Source organism: Monodelphis domestica, chromosome 2 (genome assembly GCF_027887165.1).
Source record: "Monodelphis domestica isolate mMonDom1 chromosome 2, mMonDom1.pri, whole genome shotgun sequence".
Lineage (NCBI taxonomy): Eukaryota > Metazoa > Chordata > Mammalia > Didelphimorphia > Didelphidae > Monodelphis > Monodelphis domestica.
The window spans coordinates 135,892,380-135,916,972 of record NC_077228.1 but is presented as its reverse complement, the minus strand read 5'-3'; the positions used below and the strand labels follow the sequence as shown (position 1 = coordinate 135,916,972).

Here is a 24,593-nt window from a genome sequence, read left to right as displayed (position 1 = left end):
TCTACCTTTAAAAAAGTTTAGGGAGGGAATATCTTCTTATCTCTTTTCTTTGTAGCCATGTATGCACATTATAGTTCTACAATCTTCATTTGTGCTTTTTTGTAGTATTTTTTTCTGTTTACTTTGTTGTAGTCACAGAAAATGGGCATAAACCAACTTTCACACCATATACCAAGACAAGCTCAAAATGGATACATGATTTAGATATAAAGGATGATATCAAGCAAATTAGAAGAACATGGAAGAAATTGTCTGCCAGATTTATGAATAAGAGTTCATGATGAAACAAGAGCCAGATCCATAGAGGTAAAAAAGATAATTTTGATTATACATAAATTAAAAAGCTTCTGCAAACAAAAGACCCCCACTGTAACCAAAAAGTAAAGTAGGAAACCTGGAAAGAATTTGCAACTAGTTTCTTTGATAAAGATCTCACTTCCCAAACATGGAGAATAGAGCCAAATTTATGAAAATAAGAGCAGTGGAATAGTTGAATTCCATGTTGAATCTATGGATTGGCTTATGCAGCCCTGCCAAAGCATGGGAACTGATGAGGGAGGAGGTCCTGGGTGAGCTCATTAGGAGTTAGGTATTACCTTTCTTTACTTTTAGTTCATCAGATTTTATCTCTTTGGGGTTCTTGGTGTATTAAGACATGGAGACAATTGAATTTACATTATCTCTTGTCAATGATTCATATTTCCAAGAGGTTTGAAAGGTACTGAAGTTTGGAGAAAGTGACTAGTGCTCCATTTTGTTGGTCCTATGTCCTAGAATTCCAAACTGTGTGTTTTCACTGGCTCTCCCCATGCCTTGAATTCTTTCTCTCCCAATCAAAAATTGCCTATCTAGCAAAACTGAGCATAGCTTCTTCCAAAAAAAGATAAATAAATCAAGGTCTACCAGACATTCCTAGAAAATAGATTTAATTTAGGTCTTTGATGTATGAGTTGAATACAGGAAAGAATTACATCAAGGTAAAATATTTTTAAAATATTGAATGAATATGGAGGTGCAGAGGATTTTATAGTTGATAGGGATCAAAAAGTGTGTTATTTCTTTGAGTTCCTTGATCATAGGAGGGAATTTAAGAATTAGGAAATGACCATAAATATTATGAAATAATGGGGAAAAATTAAGGACATTGGTGTTGTTTTATTTTTGTTTCCAATCAGTGCCAAAGGATTCAGAGGAGAAAGGCAGATTTGGGAAATGGATAACTTATTAAGAAGATGGTATTTGGGAAAGGAATTTGGATTTATGGACCATATCTTAAGATATAGGGAATGGAGTGCAGCTAATATACCCACAGACCAAATGCATAGGCTAATTAATTAAGCACATCCATTAATTTTTTATAAACCCTGGACCATGACTGCTGGAAATGACTGGTATTGGTGCTCTCTATCACTGAGGGCAGCTGCTTCCAAGGAGAGATTAGGTAGATAGGGGTCAGGAGAGGGTACCTGTACGGGACAGAACTGGTAGCTCTTTGATGAGCAACTACAATTTTTACCCTGTTTCACCACTGCCTGGGCTGGGTGGTAGAGTCCTCTATTTAACTGTAGTGTCACCAACATTTTTTTCAGTTGGAGTACTCAAGACTCTTTTAGGTAGGGTAATGATGGTTAACTTAGGGTAGGTAGAAGCTTCTTCTCTTTTTTGGGTCCCTCAGAATCTTAGTTCTAAACTTGTTTGTCAATTTCAGGAAGAAGACGGAAGAAAGCTTATATATTGTCTTAATGTAGGGTTTGGCAAAGTATGACCTTCAGGCCAAATTCAGCCTGCTGCCTCTGTGTGCATTTGTGTGTGTGTGTGTGTGTGTGTGTGTGTGTGTGTGTGTGCATACCTCAGTGATATTGTGGGTTTAGTTCCTGACCATCACAATAAAGTGAGTCACATGGATTCTTTTGGTTTCCAGTGCAGACTAAAAAAGTTATATTTACACTATGCTTTGGTCTATTTAGTGTGCAATAATAATATGTCTAAAAAATGGAGTGGAGCTAAGATGGAGGTAGAGTAGCAGGAGCTTTCTGAATCTCATTCCAACTAATCAATACAAAACATCTCCAAAGGACAGAAATAAAAATCAGACAAGTAAAGGGACTTTCCCATTGGATACAGCCTTAAAGGTAGGCTGTGTTGAGGGATTTCCATGCTATGAAAGGGCAAAACTGCACTTATCAAAGGGCAAGCTGATCACTCCTCCCCCACACCATGTATCATGCCAGAGTTAGAGTGAGGGTTGGGGCAATTTCTAAATTCTCAGGGGCTAGCTAAAAGCACTACAGACTTACCTCAGAGCAGTGAAAGGCCTTGGCAGTGAGACTTGGGATCTGAGGTTGAAGAAAACAGAGTCTAGACACCAGAGTGTGGAGATTGGCAGAAACAAGGCTGACCACAGCAGAGGCAGCAGGGACTGGAAAAATAGCCTCAGGGCAAAATTCTTTAAAGTGTGCTACAAAATGAACATCACAGAGTTGCTTGTCCTCCTCCTTCAGGTTTCTGACTGGGGAGGAAAGATACTACTAAGGCAAAGTCCTGCAAGACAGAAGCTAAGAAAGCAATGTCCACCAACATGCAGGAACCCCAATCCACTAAAAGGAAAAGGAATAAGCAACAGCAAAAAGCTTTTGACCCTGGATAATTTCTAAGGAGAAAAAGAACAAAATACAGAAGCAACAGCAAAGAATGAAAAGCAAGCAAACACATCCAAACTTTCAAAAAAAAAAAAAAGGAAATTGGTCACAAGCTCTTGAAGAACTCAAAAAGGAGATCAAGAACCAAGTGAGAAATATAGAAAAAAATGGGAAGAAAAGTGGGAAAAAGAAACAAAAGTAATACCAAAAGAAAATAATAGCTTAAAAGACAAAGTTGCCCACATGGAAAAAGAGGCACAGAAAACAAATTGGATACCAGAAATGACCTATTGGAAGCCTTGAAAAGCAGAATAGAACAAACAGAAAAGGAAAATCAAAAGATCATAGCTGAAAATCAATCTATAAAGACTAGAATTGGGCAAGTAAAAGCCAATGATCTCAAAAGATTGCAAGAATTAATAAAGTAAAGTCAAAAGAATGACAAAAAAAGGGAAACATGAAATTTCACTAAGAAAACGACCCATCTGGAAAACCAATCTAGAAGAGACAATTTGAGAATCATAGGCCTACCTGAAAACCTGGAAACAAACAGAAATGTTGACATCATACTATAAGAAATTATTCAAGAAAATTGCCCTGGTGTTCTTTAATAAGAGGGAAAAATAGATATTGAAAGATGTCATAAATCACCCTCTATATTAAATCCTCAAAAGACCACCCCTAGCAATGCCAAATTCAAGACCTTCCAAGCTAAAGAGAAAATATTACAAGAAGCCAGAAAGAGACAAATCAGATATCAAAGGGCACCAGTCAGGATTACACAGGATCTGGCAGCTTCCACACTAAAGGAGTACAAGGCTTGGAATATGATATTCAGGAAGGGAAGAAAATTGGATCTACAACCAAGAATCATCTACCCATTAAAACTGACTATACACTTTCAGGGGAAAGTATGGGCATTTAACAAAATAGAAGATTTCTAAGCATTCCTAAAAAAAAAACAAAAAAAAAACAGAACTAAATGGAAAATTTGATGACCAAATATGAAATTCAAGAAAACCATAAAAAGGTAAACAAGAAAGAGGGAAAAATTTTTAAAGGGCTTCAGTAAGGTTAAATTGATATTTTTTATGTGAAAAATGATATCTATATTCCTTAAAATTATTTTCATTTTCATAGTAGATAGAATTATTCATAGGCAGAGGTTGTGGAACTAAGTTGTTCAAGATGATATGTAAAACAAAAGTGGGAGGAAGAGGATGGTACTTAGAACAACACGAAGGAAGAAGAAAAATAGGATAAATTATACTATATAAAGAGGCTCATGGGGTGGGGGAAGAATATTATTATCAGGAGAGGAAGGGAGTGCTAAAATGTAATACTTAAACCTTACTCTCAATGGAATCAGTTCGGAGAGGGAAGAACAGCCATCTATTAGGGTATAGAATTCTATCTTACCCTACAGGGAAGTTGAGAGGGAATAACAAAGGTGGGGAGTGGGGCAGGGAGTATTAAAAGGAAGGGAAAGATTGGGGGGGCAATTAATAGACCTTAAAGAAAAATAAGAGGGAATAAGAAGGGAGGGGGTGGGAAGGAAAGTAAAATAAGAGTGGGGAAAAGGAGGACTGATTAAAAGCAAAACACTGGTGTAGAAGAAAATAGTGAAAGAAGAAAGGACTAAAAGAGGAAATCAAAATGATGAGGAATACACAGGTGGTAATTATAAATTTGAATATAAATGGGATGAACTCACTCATAAAACAGAAGCAGATAGCAGAGTGGATTAAAAACCAAAATCCTACCATATGTTATCTACAAGAAACACATAAGGCAGGTAGATACACACAGGGTAAATGTAAGAGACTAGTGCAGAATTTATTGGGCAGTGGTCATCAAAACAATATGATACTGGCTAAGAGACAGAAGAGTGGATCAATAGAATAGACTAGGGGTAAATGACTCCATTAAACTAGCGCTTGATAAACACAAAGACCCCAGCTTTTGGGACAAGAATTCACTATTTAACAGAAGCTACTTGGAAAATTGGAAAACAGTATGGGAGAGATTATATTTAGATCAACATCTTTCACCCTATACTAAGATTAACTCAGAGTGGGTAAATGACTTAAATATAAATAGGGAAATCATAAGCAAATTAGGTAAACATAGACTAGTATATCTGTCAGATCTATGGGAAAGGAAGGAATTTAAGACCAAGTGTGAGATAGAGAACACTACAAAATATAAAATTAATAATTTTGATTATATCAAGTTGTGAAAAGGAAAATTGAATCAAGCTTTGTCATTTCTGCCACTGAAGTGGAGCAGACAGCAGTTGAAATGTTGGAGTGAAGATATTGATAGTGAAGGCAGTTGGAGGGGGGAAGGGAGACTTGGAGAATGACAGTTGCTCTCAAGGGTTACTCTTTCCTGGCTCTCTGACTGGAAGGAGCACTCCCTCCCTGTCTCTCTCTATTCCTGGATTTTTCCCAACTGCATACTCTACCTGGATTCCTGTGATTGTGTCATTGAACAAAAGGATCTAAGTGGAACAGTTTGAAATATAAGGTCAGTCTTTAGGGTGTAGCCTAAAGAGACTGGCCCAACCAGCTCTGAAAGTAAGATTATTTTTTCCCTCTTGCTGTCTACTTCTAAAGATTTTGAACTTAAGAAAGCTAGCACAGATACAGCATAGACAGGAATAAAAGAAACCTTCCACCAGCCTGTGAGGTCTGGCCTCAGCTGAAAAGCTGAGAGAGACTCAAATCCAATCTGTGGCAAAGTATAGGGAAAATCCCTCTTCCCTCTACCCTGATTCCTTCCTGATCTAAACTTGTTATTAAATTCATATTTAGTGAAATAAATGCAGTCATATAATTTTTGTAAGGGTGAGGGGAACCTGAAGGGAGTAAGAGTTTTTTAGGGGAGAAGGTATTCTGTACCTCAAGTACCCTAAATCTTTCACCCATATCTATAAGAAGAATATTATTTTACAGTTTTTGGAAAAGCCAGCTAGGTTTTCCAGCCTATTTTGCCAGGAATTTGGGAAGAAGAAGGCAGTTGGAGGTGTTAGAGAAGTTTGAGAGAGATTGGGTCTACATATATTTCAAAAGCCTGTGTGACTGTGGAAATTAGCCATTTTGAGAGCAGTGTTGAATATAGTTAATCTGCCTAGCAACACCACAGCCAATAATAAACCACCCATTCTGAAAGGAGGAGGCAACTCTTAAAGGGTCAGACTTAAAAACATTTTTTCCTTTGCAAAAAGCTTTTCAAGATATAAGATGGAAAAGAAATTATTACTTGACATGGGCTATCTAGCCTTGATAGGACATTTCTTTTATATGGTTTACAACTTATTTTTTGTCATGATTTATTTTCTGCTTAACATCTACGAAAGTTTTTAATGGCTGAAGATTAGTTTAGATCACTTGATTTCCTTCATTCCTACATGTGCTTGAGTATTATTTTCCTTAATCCAATTATACAATGCCCTGAAAAAATGTGTGCATCTAATTTATGAGAAAAAAGCAAAAGACAATGAAATGGCTATGGTGATTTTAGCAATGAGGGAGGAGATGACACAGCTAAAGCAAATGTTTAAGCAACTAACTGAGGAGAAACAAAATTGTAAAGATATTAACACACAACAAGACACACCTAAAAATAACAATGTAACTTATCAAGAAAAGACAGATGGGCCTGAAGGGGGAATACCAATATTGCCACTAAGATATCAAACAAGCTTAGAAGCAGGTGCCAGCATAATTCATATTAAAACACATAAGGCATTTACAGCAGCAGACTTTGAAAGTCTGAAAAAAAGGATGCGTTCCTGGTTGTCAGAGCCTATGTGCTGCTTGAAAGACTTTAAAAGAGTAAAGAATTAGGCTTTAAGATCCAAATTTTCAGGACATTGAAATTCTTCTCTCAGAATTATTTTAAAAAAGGGAAAAACAACAATTCATTGATGAAACTAGAAATAATCCAAATTTAACATCAGGGCCAGAGGAAGAAACAGACTCAGAGTTATCTAATAATGGAAATATACATTATCTAAGAAAGGCCAGAGAAGATCTATTAGAGGCAATGAAAAGTTTTTCAAAAAGAGCAGATACTTGGGGACAATTTGAGAAACTGAGGTAGGAGTGTGGGGAACATTCATCAAAATTCCTTGATAGGGTAATTTAAATATCAGAGGATGTGCTTGGCTTTGAAAATTTAAATGAACAAAATCTCCAGCACATAAGGAAACAATTTGTGAAAGGGATTAACACACCTATTAGATCATATCTTAAACTTTAATGCCCAGACTGGAAAACACTAAGTCTGGAAGATTTAAGAAAAACTGCAACTTACATATTCACAGGTTATTAAATAATCTTAAATGAAAAGGATGAAATAATAAAAGAGCTTAAAACCAAGCCCAAGGAGGAAGATAGCACAATTAAACAAAAAGAAATTGAGGAAATAAAAAATCTAGCCACTCTGAAGTCCTACAAACCCACAATAAATTAACACACAAAACAATCAAAGGAGAAATGTACCCACATGTTTCCTATGCAGAAAATTGGGACACATAGTTTGTGACCACTGTTTAAAGGCACAATTAGTCCAAGCTAACAACAAAAAGATGTCCTGAAAAAGCAATATAAAGTATAGCAGTAACAATACACAAATGCAAAATGTGGCAATTGTTATTGCAAGAATTCATTGCAAGCACCAAATTTAGAAACCATGGAGAAATTCATCCAACAGGGGGTGAAACCATGTCATTCACAAATCATTTCAGGGGCTATTAATCAAAGTCAATTATGAAGCCAGGTGCATGGGATAACATCAAAAGAAAAAAGGGAAAGAGAAATGGGAAAAAGGAAAATGCATGCAAACAGAATTAGGAGGTCCAAAAACACAAAATAAAATTAAAGAGCAGATAGAAGAAGAAATTCAATTAGATAATGATGTAACAGAGATGAAAGAGAAAATTTTTGGAACAGTGAAACAAGATACAAAGAAAGGGGAAGGAACAGATCTGGCAACAATCTATAGCACATAAACCTTAAACTCATTGTAAACTATAATTTAAAAAGCAAAGAACACAAAAGATTAGATCTAAGTAACAGTGAATTGCAACATTTCTCAGCACAAGACAAAAGTAACGTAGCAGAAAGAAAGAGTATACTTTAGCAATAGAAAGTACAGAACAAATACTAATAGAAAAAGCAAAACCATATGAAACATAAATATTAGACTGTTTTAAAATTCTACACAAACTGCAACTGAATTAATTGAAGCAAATGAGCAAGCAACAAAATGGTCCAAGGGGGAGGAAAATGCAATAACAGAGAACATTCAAATTATCAGACCTCCTGGAGACAATGACATTGAAAGCAGGAATGATATTACAAAAGAACATACCGATGACATAATAGACAAGTCAACATTATATCTTTATGTCAAAGAATTCCAACCAATAGCAACTGCACAGGAAAAAGTAAACAGACATTATTACACCAACTTAAGAGTCTCCATGCTAATGCAATTCCATTGCAAACTAATGATGGATTGCAAAATAAATGTTCAAAGCAACAAGAGAAATCTGTAGCTGAAGAACAAAATGGAGATATGAACAAAATAGAAATACAAGCACCTATGGTCCAAGTATGCCAACAAACTGAGAACACTGAACATCATATGTCATGATAAAAGTGGGTAATGAAATCTACCCAGCTCTTATCAATACAGGGGCAACTAAATCCTAAATCTGTTTTAAAAACATCTCCTGAAGACAGCCAAATCACAAGTTACATACAAATAATGGGTGCAGCAGGGGAAAAACAGAGTACCAAAACTAAAATCAAAGATGGTAACTCTAAGACCCCTAACAACAGAACACACATTCTTGTTAATCACAGAATGCCTACCTAACCTCAGTAGAAATTTTTTATGTAAAATTGGGGTGACCATTCAATGTGATAAATCGGGGAAAATCTTTCTACATCTACCAAAAGACTCTTTAAAATATTATTCATTGCTGTTCATGGGGCAAGTGGATGATGTACAAGATGAGAATGAAGGTATAATATTTGAAATACCAAGTGATGTACTAGAGGACTTTGGGTTACACATTTTACAGATATAGAGATTCTAAAGTCAGCAACATGAGTAAAAGTAGAAGTTAAAGAAGGGACACCACCAAAGATACGAAATTTATAAAAATCTAGGAATACAAGCAACATACCACACAGTGTATCATCCTCAAAGTTCATGGCAAATGGAGAGATTAAATAAAGACATCAAAACATTAATAGGTAAATTTTGGACAGAAACACACCTAAAATGGATAGACATTCTACCATTAGTTCTGTTCCATCTTAGAACAAGACCCAGTGGAGATCTGCACATCTCTCCATTTGAGATGCTATATGGACACACAATTTGTCAAGGAAGGACTTGTCAGCCAGTATACATTGCAATGATAAGAGGAGATTGTCAATAAATAAAATATATACAAGCTTTACAAACAAGAATAGCAGAGTTGAAAAAAATGGGTTTGATACAACAAACAGTACCCCTGGATTACAATTTGCACAACATCAAACCAGGAAACAAAGTATACATAAAAAATCTCAACAGAAAATAGGTTACAGACATAAAATGGACTGGACCACATGAAGTATTGCTTACTACTCTGACAGGTATAAAAGTTGCAGGGAAAGACTCATGGTTCCACTGTTCTCACTTAAAACCAGAAAAATCCAACACCACTGTAACAGACATGGAAGAAGAAGAGAGTTACACAAGAGATAGTGCTGAGAAATGACAACAAAAACTGATTAACATCAAAAAGTATACTACAAAGAAAGAATAGTGCCACATAATGTTTGAGAAGAGATCCCAGCAGTCAAGCATGCCATAGCAACAAGAAGAAGACAACTTTCCAATCCAGAGGAAAAGATTTTAAAGCATCCTAGAGGAAAAGTATAAAAAAAAGCTGCTAGAGAGAAGAAACAAAGAGAAAAAGCTGAAATGGACAACTAAGACTTTGAACTTTGTAAATTTGTTTATACAAGAAGAGGACAGATGGAAAATGGGACTTATATGTAAGACTGAGTACAGTGAAAGATTTAAAGAAAATTAATTTCACATATTAAGGAAATAGCATGCAACACTAAATATTGAGGTGCTTGTCCATACCTCTTTCCCATGTCACCCATGGTTAATATCTGTAAGAAGAATATTTTCTTATAAAATTAAAAAAGGTTTTGTATGAACAAAATGAATGTAATCAAAATTGGAAGGAAAGCAACAAACTGGGAGAACATTTTTATAACAAAACTCTCTGACAAAGGTTTAATTTCCCAAATATATAAGGAACGAAGTCAAATTTACAAAAAAATCAAGCTATTCCCCAATTTACAAATGTTCAAGGGATATGAATAGGCAATTTTCAAAGGATGAAATGAAAATTATCAATAAACACATGAAAAAGTGTTCTAAATGCCCCCTGATTAGAGAAATGCAAATAAAAATGACTTTGAGGTACCACCTTACACCTAGCCAACTGACCAATATGGTAGCAAAGTAAAGTGATAAATGTTGGAGGGGATGTGGCAAAATCAGGACACTAATGCTTTGCTGGTGGAGTTGAGAATTGTGAATAATTCTGGAGGGCAATTTGGAACTATGCCCAAAGGACTTTAAAAGACTGCCTATCTTTTGACCTAGCCATACCACTGCTTGGTCTGTACCTCAAAGAGATAATAAGTAAAAATACTTGTACAAAAATATTTATAGCGACACTCTTTGTGGTAGTGAAAAATTGGAAATGAGGGGATGTCCATTGATTGAGGAATGACTCAATAAATTGTGTTATATGTTGGTATTGGAATATTATTATGCTGAAAGGAATAAAGAAATGGAGGAATTCCATGTAAACTGGAATGACTTCCAGGAATTGATGCAGCGTGAAGAGAGCAGAACCAGTAGAAAACTATACAGAGACTGATACTTTGTGGTACAATTGAGTGTAATAGACTAGTAGCCTTGCAATGACCCAGGACAATCCAGACATTTTAGGAGAAAGAATGCTATCCACATCCAGAGAAAAAACTGTGGGAGTAGAAATGCAGAAGAAAAACATATGATCAATCACATGGTTCAATGGGGATATGATTGTGTTTTTGATGTTAAAGGATTGCTTTACTGCAAATATGAATAACATGGAAATAGGTTTTGAACAATGATGCATGTATAACCCAGTATAATAGTTAAAGGAATTGTAGAGGATTGAAGAGGTACAGGGGATAAGGAAGGTTTTGTAACAAGGAATGGAATAGTTGAAGGGATAGAGGGAATATGGATTCTGGTGAGGTAAAAGGAGAGAGATACCCTTTGTTGAGAGGCTGTCTTTGAAAAATGGGGTTCCCAAGAAATCAGTCAACAATGATAGCCTGTGGGGATGTCTTCTCTATTGATTTATGTTGAAGATACCCCAGGGTAGGTAAGCATGGACTCTCCTGAGAGATAAGCCTCCCTCCCCAGACCAAGGTCGCCTGACAGAGGTCCTATAAGGACCATTTATGGTTGAATGGCTGTTGTTACATTCTGCTCCCTCTATGTCCTCTGAAATGATAGTTCTCTTCTTATCTGACTGCGAGTTATTTAAATAAAGATGAATTTAATAACAAGTTTGGATCGGTAAGATATCAGGGTAGAGGGAAGAGAGGTTCCCTATACTTTTTCCCAGATTGGGTTTGAGTCTTTCTCAGCTTTTGAGCTGAGGCCAGGTCTCCCAAGCTGGTAGGTTTCTTTTATTCCGGTCTATGCTAATCTATGCTAACTTTCATGAATTCAAAGTCTTAGCAGTAGACAACAAGAGGAAGAACAGGTTCTGATCTTCAGAGATGGTTGGGCCTGTCTCTTTAGACTACACCCTAAAGACTGGACTTAGTTTCAAACCACTCTTCTTAAATCCTTTTGTTCGATGACACAATCACAGGAATCCAGGTAGAGCACATAGTAGGTAAAAATCAGGAATAGAGGTACTTCTATCCAGAGACAAGGAGAGAGAGCTCCTTATAGTCCGAGGGCCAGGAAAGAGAGTCCTCAGGAGTAACTGTCACTCTCCAAGTCACCCCTCCCCCCACCCACTGTCATCGTTGTCAATATCTTCACTCCAACATTCCAACTGCTGTTGGTTCCACCTCAGTGGCAGAAAGCCCAGAGCTCAATTCTGTTTTCATTTCCAAACCAGTGGAATTGCTTGTTGGCTCTTATAGGGGGGAAGAAAGAATGGTGGTGGTGGTGGAGAGGGATCATGAATGATGTAACCATGGAAAAATATTCTAAATTAAAAAAAAAGAATTTATTAGGTATCAACTGAGAAAAAGAAGGCAGGAGTCACAATCATGATATCTGACAAAGCCAAAGTAAGAATAGATTTGATTAAAAGAGATAAGGAAGGTAGTTACATCCTGATAAAAGGTAGCATAGTCAATGAAGAAATATCAGTACTCAACATGTATGTACCAAATGGTATAGCATCCAGATTTTTAAAGGAGAAGCTATTGTGGCTTAAGGTGGAAATAGATAGTAATACTAATGGGAGACCTCAACCTTCCTCTATCAGATCTAAATCAAAAAATAAATAAGAAAGAAGAGATGTGATTGAAATCTTGGAAAAATTAAAGTTAATCGATATATGGAGAAAAGTGAATAGGAATAAAAAGGAATACACCTTCTTTTCAGTAGCACATGGTATATTCACAAAGATTGACCATGTACTACTGCAGAAAAACATTGCAAAAATGCAAAAAAGAAGAAATAATAAATGTAAACTTTTCAGATCATAATTCAATAAAAATTATAATTATTGAGGGTACATGGAGAGAGAATCAACAATTAATTAACAATTAAATAATCTTATTCTCCAAAACTGTTTGGTTAAAAAACAAATCATAGAAACAATTAATGATTTAATTGAAAAGAATGACAATGAGGAAGCAACATATCAAAATTTTTTGGATACTGAAAAAGCAGTATTCAGGGGAAAATTTATATCCCTGAGCATCCATATTAACAAAACAGAGAAAGAGGAGATTAATGAATTGGGCATGCAACTAAAAAAACTAGAGAAAGAACATATTATAAACCCACAGATTAAGACCAAATTGGAAATCCTAAAAACCAAAGGAGAAATTAATGCAATTGAAAGTAAAAGAACTATTCAACTAATAAATAAGACTAGGAGCTGGTATTTTTAAAAAAACAAATAAAACAGATAAAGTATTGGTTAATCTAATTAAGAAAAAGAAAGAAGAGAACCAAATTATCAGTATCATGAATGAAAAGGGTGACCTCACTTCTAATGAAGAGGAAATTAAGGTAATTATTAAGAACTATTTTGCTCATTTATATGGCAATAAATATGGTAATCTAGGTGAAATGGATGAATATTTACAAAAATATAAATTGTCTGGAGTAACATAAGAGGAAATAGAATACTTAAATAATCCCATATCAGAAAAAGACATTTAACAAGCCATCAAAGAACTCCCTAAGAAAAAAATTCCAGGGTCAAATGGATTCACAAGTCAGTTCTATCAATTAAGGATTCTAAATCAATTAAGGATTAATTATTCCCAATACTCTACAAACTATTTGACAAAATAGGCAAAGAAAGAGTCTTATAAAATTCTTTTTATGATACAAATATGGTACTGATTCCTAAGCCAGTAAGACCAAAAACAGAGAAGCAAAACTATAGACTAATCTCCTTAACGAACATAGTTACAAAAGTATTAAATAAAACACTAGCAAAAAGGCTACAACAAGTTATTGAAAGGATTATCCACTATGACCAGGTGGGATTTATACCCGGAATGTAAGGATGGTTTAATATCAGGAAAACCATCAACATAACTGGCCATATCAACAACTAAACTAATAGAAATCACATGATTATCTCAATAGATGCAGAAAAACCTATTGACAAAATAGAATACCTATAACTATTGAAAACACTAGAAAGTATAGGCATAGCAGGGCTTTTCCTAGTAATAAATGTTGGAGGGGATGTGCATTGTTGGTGGAGTTGTGAATTGATCCAACCATTTTGGATGGCAATTTGGAACTATGCTCAAAGGGGTTTAAAAGACTGTCTATCCTTTGATCAAGTCATACAACTGCTGGGTCTATACCCCAAAGATATCATAGGGAAAAACAGTTGTACAAAAATATGTATAGCTGCGCTCTTTGTGGTGGCAAAAAAAATGGAAAATGAGGGGATGTCCTTCAATTGGGGAATGGCTGAACAAATTGTGGTATCTGTTGGTGATGGAATACTATTGTGCTCAAAGGAATAATGAACTGGAGTAATTCTATGTGAATTGGAATGACCTCCAGGGATTGATGCAGAGTGAAAGGAGCAGAACCAGGAAAACATTATACACAGAGACTGATACACTGTGGTACAATTGAATGCAATGGACATCTCTACTAGCAGTAATGCAATGATCCAGGACAATTCTGAGGGACTTATGAGAAAGAACTCTATCGACATTCAGAGGAAGAACTGTGGGAATAGAAACACAGGAGCAAAACAATTGCTTTATCACATGGGTTTATAGGGATATGACTAGGGATGTAGACTCTAAATGATCACCCTAGTGAAATTATCAATAATATGGAAATAGGTCTTGATCAAGTAAACCCAGTGGAATTGTGCATCAGATATGGGGTGGGGGTGGGGGAAGAAGAGAGGGAAAGAATATAATCATGTAGCCATGGAAAAATATTCTAAATTAATTAAATAAAAATTTTCAATTAAAAAAAGAAAGGCCTTTCCTCAAAATAATAAACAGTATTTATTAAAAACTATCAGCAAGTATCATCTGCAAGGGTGATAAGTTAGATGCCTTCCCAATAAGATCAGGAGTAAAACAAGGATGCCTATAACCACCATTACTATTTAATATTGTACTAGAAATGCTAGTAGTAGCAATAAGAGAAGAAAAAGAAATTGAATGGGTTAAAGTAGGCAATGAGGAAACTAAACTATTGTCCTTTGCAGATGACATGATGTCATACGTAGAGAATCCAAGAAAATCAACTAAAACAACATCAATAACTTTAGCAAAGTTGCAGGGGACAAAATAAATCCACATAAATCATCAGCATTTCTATGTTTCCAACAAAATCCATCAAGAGTTAGAAAGAGAAACTCCATTTAGAGTTACTCTAGATAAGATAAAATACCTGGGAATCTACTTGTCAAGACAAATATAGGAATTATATGAACATAACTACAAAACACTCTTCATACAAATAAAACTAGATCTAAACAATTGGAAAAAACATCCATTGCTCATGGGTAGGACAAATTAATATAATAAAAATGACAACCCTACCTAAATTAATTTACTTATGCAGTGATATACCTATCAAACTACCAAAACACTTTTTTGTAGAATTAGAAAAAAATTATTACAAAGTTCATCTGAAAGAACAAAAGATAAAGAATACCAAGGGAAATAATGAAAAAAAATGTGAAGGATAGAGGCCTAGCTTTCAAACTATCTCAAACTATACTATAAATCAGTGATCATCAAAATTATATAGTATTGGCCAAGAGACAGAAGAGTGGATCAATGTAATAGGTTTGGAGTAAATGACAGTAGCAAAATAGTGTTTGATAAACCCAAAGATCCAAGCTTTTGGGACAAGAACCCACTATATGACAAAAACTGCTGGGAGAATTGGAAAACTGGGAGAAATTAGGCTTAGATTAATGTCTTATACCCTATACCAAGATTAACTCAGAGTGGGTAAATGACAAATATAAAGAGTGAAATCATAAACAAATTAGGTGAACATAGAATAGTATATCTGTCCGATCTATGGGAAAGGAACGAAATTAAGACCAAGCAGGAGAAAGATAATATTACAAAATGTAAAAATTAATAAATTTTGTTATATCAAGTTAAAGTTTCTGCATGAACAAAACCAATGTAATCAAAATTAGAAGGAAAGCAACAAACTGGGAGAACATTTTAATAACAAAACTCTCTGACAAAGATTTAATTTCCCAAATATAAAAGGAATTGTCAAATTTACAAAAAATCAAGCTATTTCCCAATTTACAAATATTCAAGGGATATGAATAGGCAGTTTTCACAGGATGAAATGAAAATTATCAATAAGCACATGAAAAAGTGTTCTAAATCCCTTTTGATTAGAGAAATGCAAATTAAAATGACTTTGAGGTACCACGTTACACCTCACCAACTGACCAATATGGTAACAAAGGAAAGTGATAAATGTTGGAGGGGATGTGGCAAAATCAGGACACTAATGCATTGCCGGTTGAGTTGTGAATTGGTCCAACCATTCTGGAAGGCATTTTGGAATTATATGCAAAGGGCTTTAAAACAATGCATACCCTTTGATCCAGTAATACCATTGCTGGCTTTGTACCCCAAAGAGATAATAAGGAAAAATACTTGTACAAAAATATTCATAGCTACAGGCTTTGTGGTGGCAAAATAATTGGAAAATGAGGGGGTGTCTGAACAAATTGTGGTATATGATTGTGATGGAATTCTATTGTGTTTTAAAGATTGATGATCTGGAGGCTTTCCATATGAACTAGGAGAACCTCAATGAACTGATTCAAAGTGAAATGAGCAGAACCAGAAGAACACTGTACACAGAAAGTAAAACATTGTGGAAAAATCCGATGTAATAGACCTTGCTACTAGTAGCAATGCAATAAGCCAGGACACTCCTGAAGGACTTATGTAAAAGAATGCTATTCACATTGAGAGAAAGAACTATGGGTGTGAAATGCTAACACAAAACATATGACATCACTTATCCTATGTATAAATAAGTATATGATTTGGGGTCTAGGCTTTAAAAGATTGCTCTATAACAAAGATGAATAATATGGAAATAGGTGTCAAGTGACACTTGTACAACCCAGTGGAATTGCTTGTTGGCTCTGGGAGCAGGGAGGGAATAGGGGAAGGAAAGAAAATGAATCATATAAACATGGAAAAATATTCTAAAAATTAAACAAAATTATAAAAATGATATATTATAATTTAAAAATATTTTATTTCTTAAAAATGCTAACCATTATCTTCAGCATCTTTTTGGCCATCTTGCCTCAGTGTTGATGGCTACCAACTAATCAGGGTGGTATTTGCTAAAGGTTGGAGTGATGGAGTGGCAAAGAAGACAACAATGAAGTTTGCTTCATCGATGACTCTTTCATGAACGATTTCTCTGTGGCATGTGATGTTTTTTGATAGCATTTTATCCACAAATGCTATCCCCCCAAATGAACTCAATCCCTTCAAACCATGATATTGCTTTATTAATTAAATTTATGTAATATTCTTTGATACTGTTGTATCTCAGGGAATAGGAAGACCCAAGGAAAGGGAGGCAGGAAAATGGCTGGTTGATAATGTGGAAAGGAAAACTAAATCAAGCTTTGTCATTTCTGCCACTGATGTGGAGCAGAAAGCAGTTGGAATGTTAGAGTGAAGATTGATGGACGGCGTAGGCAGTTGGAGGGGGTAGGGGATACTTGGAGAGTGACAGTTGCTCTTGAGTGGAACTTTTTCCTGGCCCTCAGACTAGAAGGAGCAATCTATCCCTGTCTCTGGATAGAAGTACTTCTATTCTTGGATTTTTCCCCAATTGTGGGCTCTACCTGGATTCCTGTAATTGTATTATCGAACAAAATGATTTAAGGGGAGTGGTTGGAACTGTAGCATGATCTTTAGGGGCATTAGCCTAAAGAGATAGACCCAATCAGCTCTGAAGGTCAGAATCTTTTTTCCCTCTTGCTATCTACTGCTAAAGACTTTGAACTTAAGAAAGCTAGCACAGATATAGCATATAGAGGAATAAAAGAAACCCTCCATCAGCCTGGGAGGCCTGGCCTCAGCTGAAAAGCTGAGACTCAAACCCAATCTGTGGTAAAGTATAGGGCAAATCCATATTCCTCTACCCTGATACCTTTACAGTTTGAACTTTTATTAAATTCATCTTTAGTTAATTAAATGCAGTCAGATAATCTTTATAATGGTGAGGCAACCCTGAAGGGAGTAAGAGTTTCTTAGGGTAGAAGGTTCTCTGTAAACCTCAAGTACTCTAAATCTTGAGGTGCCCATCTGTGCCTCTCCCCCCTTTTCACCCTGGTTAAATATCTCTAAGAAGAGTATTTTCTTAAAATAGAGAAGCCAAAACATACATATTGTTTATGGATTGTTTGCCATATTACATGGGTATGAGGCACCTCAAAACAGTTACAGTGGTGAATCAAAGATCACCGATCACAGATCACCAAAATAGCTAAAATAATAATGACAAAGTTTGAAATTACCAAAGAATTACCAAAAAGTGACATAGAGACATGATCTGAGCACATGCTATTGGAAAAATGGTGCCTTGCTCTATGCAAGACAGTTGTAAAAAAAAAAAGGAAAATCTATAAAGCTTAAGACAATAAGATGCTCCCATAGTTGCCACAGAGCCCTCATGTGACACTTTTATCACTTTGTTCTCTTGCTCCAGTGAACTAGAAATTACAGCATATAGTTATAACTTGACAGTGTTCTGAGTATCATGTATATTTCTGTCCTGTAATATTTTATTAGATTTTTATTAACTATGGATATTCAATATGTCAGAACAAGAAAAGGAAGAGAGGGGGAAAAGTTTGACAATTTTTTTGAACTCAGAGCAAAGCTTGAAATTTTTCTGAATGAGAATTGCCCTCAAATGCTATTTTTAAACACTATATGGCATTGAAAATTAGCCTTTACTCAGACTTGTTAATCTTTCTTAAACAATTTTACCTAAGATTACAAGGTAAAAGAGTTTATGTGCAAAATTTATTTTGTATTAAAGTCAATTCTACAGCAATTTGGTGGTTATTGTTCAATTGCTTCAGTTGTGTTTGATACTTTGTGATCCCATTTGGGGTTTTGTTGGCAAAGATTCTGGAAGGGTTTGCCATTTCCTTCTCTAGCTCCTTTTACAGGTGAGGAAACTGAGGCAAACAGGGTTCAGTGACTTGTCCAGTGTCACACAGCTGTGTCTGAGATAAGATTTTAATTCAGATTTGCCTAACTCTAGGTGTGGTGCTCTACTTACTGTACCACTTAGCTGCCTCCCCCAGCTCAAAGCTCAAAGAGGAACTCAAAGTTAATGAGGAAACTAGAGAAAATAAAGCTAGGGCAATGGTTACAATAAGATATAGCTTAGCTACTTTATTAATGTATGTATCAGTAGATATATAAAAATCTACCCCATTTTGCCAAAAATTCAGTAGGTGAAACCTCCAGACTTTTTTGTCTGATTTATCTCTAGATGTTCAAAGTCCTTTCCAACCCAGAAAATTCCTGACCATACCTTGTGTTTTTTGCAATAAACTCAGTGATTTTTCCTCTAGTTCCCGGAGAGTTAAAAGGTCAGCAGAAATGTTCTCTAACAATTTATAACGCTGATATTCTAAGTGAGGGACTTCTTGAATCACAACGGTGGACAAAAGCTGGTCCTGCAAACCTTGGAATGTCACTGTGAAGTTGATCATGGTAACGTAATTATAAACAGATGGAAGAAAATGTGGGTTGGCTATTTCTGTTGTTATATATAACCTGGAACATATAAAGGACATTTTAGTCATATTCTGAATATGTAGAGAAGTAATCAAACTATTTTTCTACAAATATAAAATGTAGCTTACCTAAAAAACCGTATGTGATTAGTTTTTAGCATTATTTTGTCTTGTAGACAGAATAACTTCAGAACATAAAACACTTGGATGAATAAATGAATGATTGAATGAATCTACTATTTTAGGCTGGTAACATCACTAGAAATTATCTTTCCATTATGTGTGTGTGTGTGTGTGTGTGTGTGTGTGTGTTATGTTAGAGAAAAGGTAAGCCACACATTGTATATATCCTAGATATAGTTTTAGCATAAAGAGTTACTCAGCAGAATGTTTGGCTGCCCACAACCTGGGTATGTGTGGCTGAATGGTTTTTCTCTATAAGTAGCATTTACTAGTCTCTTGAACAAATTGAGCATTTGAAAAAAAAAAAAAAACCAAACTTAACCTTCCATCTTAGAGCAGTAAGGACTGGGAATTGGGGGTTAAGTGACTTGTGCAGGGTCACAGAGCCAGGAAGTGTCTGAAGTCATATTTGAACCCAGGACCTCCCATCTCCAGACCTGGCTCTCTATCAACTGAGCTACCTAGATGCCTCCCAAAGTGAACTTTGGTGCCCCTCTCCCTACTTGTTGGAACAATTTCCTGTTTCAGTAATCCAAAGTAATGTGTAGCTTGACCCAAAGATAACATGATAGTAGGCCATGGGAAATCGCCACACTCTTGGCCTAACTTTGAATTCTGACGTTAAAGTTGTCTACATCTTTATTTCACAATGAAATAGCAGCAAGGCAACGTGAGACTTTTACAGTATTTTTATCTGCTCTGAGATACAGACAAAAGCTAGATTGAGATTATTTTGGCAATTGTATAGACAATGTCCTTAGTTTTGACATAATAGACATGTCCAAAACATTTTGATGATCTATTACTAAATACCCCGCTGAACAGAAAAACTGTTTGAATATTGTACTGCAAAATACAGTTGTCAGTGAGATTAGGATAAGAGGCAGTGTGATATAATGAAAAGAATGAAGCAATTGGAGTTCAGAGACTTGAGTTTGAATCCTATATAAGATACTTAGTAGCTTTGTGATCCACGGGGATTAATACACTAACACTCTTTACCTCTCAGGGTTATTGTAAAGCACTTTACAAATCTTAAATGCCTGTATTAATGAGAAATGTTACTGTTAGGAGAACTGGATACTAGGAGATCAGAATAATATGCATGCGGAATAGAGTTTTTATTTGTTTAAACAAGTTGATTTTTATAAATGCTTTAAAGATAGATGATTCCATTTAAAGGTTTCTTGTTCTAAAGGTATAGAATTCTGGTCTTGGAATGATTGATGGTGATTTTTCGTGATGAAGATGAAAAGCACTCAAAATGAAAACTCAGATTTTTCTAGATTTCTCGAGATGTCATCCCTAGAGATTTCATCCTTATTTTTGCTCTGAAAATTATCTCGGAGGTTTTCCATGCCCTTTCACTTGACATGAAAATGATTTTATTTGATGCCAGGATAAAGATGAAAACATTTTTGCAGCTGCTACTTTTATGTCATACAAGTGGCACTCAGATCTCAGTAATAGTTCTACTTTTAAAATTATAATCCTGTTTTTAATCAGCCTTTTCAAAAATTGTCTTGGAACTCTTCTGCCCAGTTTCATATTTATTTCCCTTTGTATGATATAAAACTGCTACCCACATTAGCACAAGTCAGTGAGACTGGCAATTGTGTAAATAGAAATGCTCTACTGCTTAAGAGTTAAATAAAGTGTGTTGGACTAAAAAAAATCAAGTTGAAATACACAGTATGAATTTAATCACTGAACTTTTCTCTAACAATTAAGGGATATTTTATTTAAGTTAAGTATGAGGAATAATACCTAAAGTTGTAATTGTATTCAATCTCATTTTCATCAATCTTGATAAAAGGTTGTCCTCTTTTGTGATAGATGTCTTTTTTTAAGATGGATTTTAAACTTGGATCTAATGTTTCAGGAAGATTCTGAAAAACCATAGCAGACAGGCAAAATTATTATCATAAGGAACTGATATGTCAAAAGACCATTACAGTTAAATTTTTTTTTGTCATAGTAAAAAATGTGTTTTCACAAATTTGACTTGGCAATTAATTGAGACCAAAGAGGCCCACTTTATAGGTAATTTAACAAATTGGGTTAAACTCAGCTTTTTCTAATTGTGTATTTTCCTCTCTGTCAAAGTTATACCTCCCATAGCCCTTAGTACATAGTTAATACCAATGAGATCTCTGTGAACAGCATTGGGTAAAACATTGTTGTCCAAATACCTGTAAGAGAATACATCCTCCAGTTTTCATTGCATTTTCAATTATTTTAACATAATTCGTTTCAGAAATATGGATTTCCTGAAGTCTTCCACCTTCCATCTGGTGTAGCCAATTGTAGGCTTGTTTATGTGGATCAATTAGCAGAGGCCACTGCAGTCCATTCTTAAGCAAGATAGCATTTTCTATTGAATACTGACCAAGGGGTAAACCTTGATTATGCCAGTGGCGCGTCTAGAATGAAAATATTAGTATTCTTAATCCATTACAAGCTTTTTCATAATTCCTAGTATTCTTCAGATAGTGGTTTGGTTTGCTTCAAAAACACTTATTTATAAAAAGTTGTGTGCAAACCAAATTTTTGTAAATCAAATTATTTCAAAGTGCACTAGAGAAGTTTTCTACTTAAAAAATCCTTGAGGTCAATATATTTGTAAATGGTTTTCTTTTGTAATGTGCCGACTTTCTTTAGTATTTCATGGACCTATGACTTCATTGCTATGCACAATAGCTTCACTGATGCAGAATCACAATGTCCTCCATGTTTGAACAGAGAGTTTAATGAATGGCTGAATAAAATCCATCATCTGGAGGTCACAACTCTGGTGATAGATGAGCCTCTTTGATGTTAGTTACTTAGGCTGGTCCCTACACAACAGATTTAGAGCTCATCATCATGCTCATACATCGATTTATTGATCAAGGCCATACTTGTTAGCTTTGTTAGTCTGGTGGTAGTGGCAGAGTTAGCATTCCATTAGTTTAGCCTTTGAGAAGCTAGGATCACCATCATTGCCATGGAATTGTATTTCTTTTTTTTTTTTAACCCTTACCTTCCATCTTAGAATCAATACTGGGTATTGGTTCCAAGGCTGCAAAGTGGTAAGTGCTAGGCAATGGGGGTTAAGTGACTGACTCAGGGTCACAGAGCTTGGAAGTGTTTGAGGACATATTCGAACTGAGGACCTTCCATTTTTGGGCTAGACTCTATTATCAAGTGCCTGTGATAAAGTCTGTTGATTGATAAAAATCTAACCAAATGTATGCATCTGAGGCTAACTTTAGGTCATCACCATATCAGTGAGGTCAGAATTAGATGATGGAAAATTGACAAGGAATAACAGAGAACCAAAGATTCTGGGTTATTGGAGATATCAACCACCAAATTTCCATGATTTTTATGAAGTCAGAATTAATCTTTTAACTCCAGAAAATTAATAGTAATTGATACCTGCTATAGGAACTGAGTTTTGGTTTGGATATCCATTTTTTATTTTAACCTTTACCTTCCATCTTGGAGTCAATACTGAGTATTGGCTCCAAGGCAGAACAGCAGTAAGTACTAGGCAATGGGGGTTGAGTGACTTGCCCAGGGTCACACAGCTGGGAAGTATCTGAGGTCAGATTTGAACATAGACCTCCCATCTCTAGGTCTGACTCTCAATCCACTGAGCCACCCAGCTGCCCCTCAATATCCATTTTGATTGGGGTATTAGCCAATAATCTATCAAATAAATCTGGAATTATTCCAAACCAAGAAAACAAATAACAAGAAAAAATCCTGCATTTGCTAGGTATGTTAAGATAATAAGTTTAGATTTTCTGATTGAATTGCTGAGTGACAGGCCTTTATATATGTATATATAGCTCTATGTCTAAAAATAGTCCCTGCAACTGAATGAAATCTGATAATTTTAGTAATTGCTCAGAAACCCCCCCCAACAACCTTAGAGGGTTCATAGAAGGCAAATAGCTTTTGGATCACTAGGATAGGGTGATTGGAGGATAGTAGAAAGAACTTAGTATAAATAACAGACAAGTTCTGAAGAGAAATTGTGATTGTGACATTAAAACTCAAATTTTAACCAAATGTTTCCAATTTGGCTTCTGGAGAATATAGAACTCTGCAATATCTCCATCCTAAAAATTTTAAAAAGAGGAAACCCTAAAAGGGCATATTGCCCATTCAAATGTAAGACATAAATACCTCATGTTTATTTCCCATGACATCAATTAAAGAAAATTGTGAAGATTTAGAAATGTTGTTTTCAGTACAGATTTTTTCCCATTCATTCAGAATTAACTGGCGGTACTCAGTTGGGAACACTCCACTGTAGACAATACATGCTGCCGAAATAAGTATATCTCCCACAATTCCTTCCAACCGCTGGTCTAGTGAGGTCACTGTTTCTTCCCATCGACTCTTAATGACCAGAGAAAAGTAAAAAAGTTAATAGCAATTCACAATTGAAATACTACTACTACAAATTTTTAAAAATGAGAAAGTAATCTTCAAATTGTGTCATTACTAATAATGCTACTTGGGCTAAAAATATAACAGATAAAACTCTTGTCTTGGCTCCATTGCTAACTGGTCATTTTATTTATTTCTGCCTTAGTTTACTCATTTTACAAAGGAGGAGTTTGTTTACATAATCTTTAAACTCATATCTTTCTCTAAAAATTCAATGATTCATAAATTACCAAGGCATACGTAGGTCTCTAGGGCAGTGATTTTCAACCTCCCGAGTGGTCATATTATTATTATTTTGAATATATGACAAAAAGATCTGTTATGCAATGTAGAAATAATGGGAATCTCATGGAGAAATAAAAGTTTATCTTAAAATTCATATTAGAAAAGGAGAGAAAAATTAGACAGACTGATGTGGACCACAGCTTTTATGGAAAGCAGATACAATTTCAAAGAAATGACAGACATGTCTATAAAGATCCAGAAGTAAGTACAGGAAACCTACTGACCATTCTAGATTAAAAAAAAAAAAAAAGACAAATACAGAAGATGAAAGGAAAGGCAGGAAAAGGAGGATTGATACAAAAGCAAGGGAGGATTCTGCAAATAATGTATCACAGTGACACTATTAAAAGACTTTGTTACTAACATAAATACAACTATCCAGGACAATTCTGAGGGACTTATGAAAGGAATGCTATTGACATCTAGAGAAAGAACTGTAGGAGTATAAA

At 35.2% G+C, this 24,593-nt stretch overlaps 1 protein-coding gene across 3 annotated transcripts in view; it reads right to left on the bottom strand.

Moving 5' to 3' along the window:
• DNAH14 (dynein axonemal heavy chain 14) overlaps window positions 1–24,593 on the bottom strand; it is a 433,094-nt gene that overhangs the window by 69,163 nt on the left and 339,338 nt on the right. For all 3 annotated transcript variants that reach the window (XR_008916229.1, XM_056815999.1, XM_056816000.1), the window contains exons 67-70: window positions 23,593–23,808; window positions 21,609–21,839; window positions 21,184–21,305; window positions 19,029–19,273 (exon numbers count right to left, since the gene is read on the bottom strand). Coding sequence is in view for 2 of the 3 variants with exons in the window: in XM_056815999.1 (XP_056671977.1) it covers window positions 19,029–19,273; window positions 21,184–21,305; window positions 21,609–21,839; window positions 23,593–23,808 (814 nt within the window). In the remaining variant the exon portion in view is untranslated. The remainder of the gene's footprint in view (window positions 1–19,028; window positions 19,274–21,183; window positions 21,306–21,608; window positions 21,840–23,592; window positions 23,809–24,593) is intronic.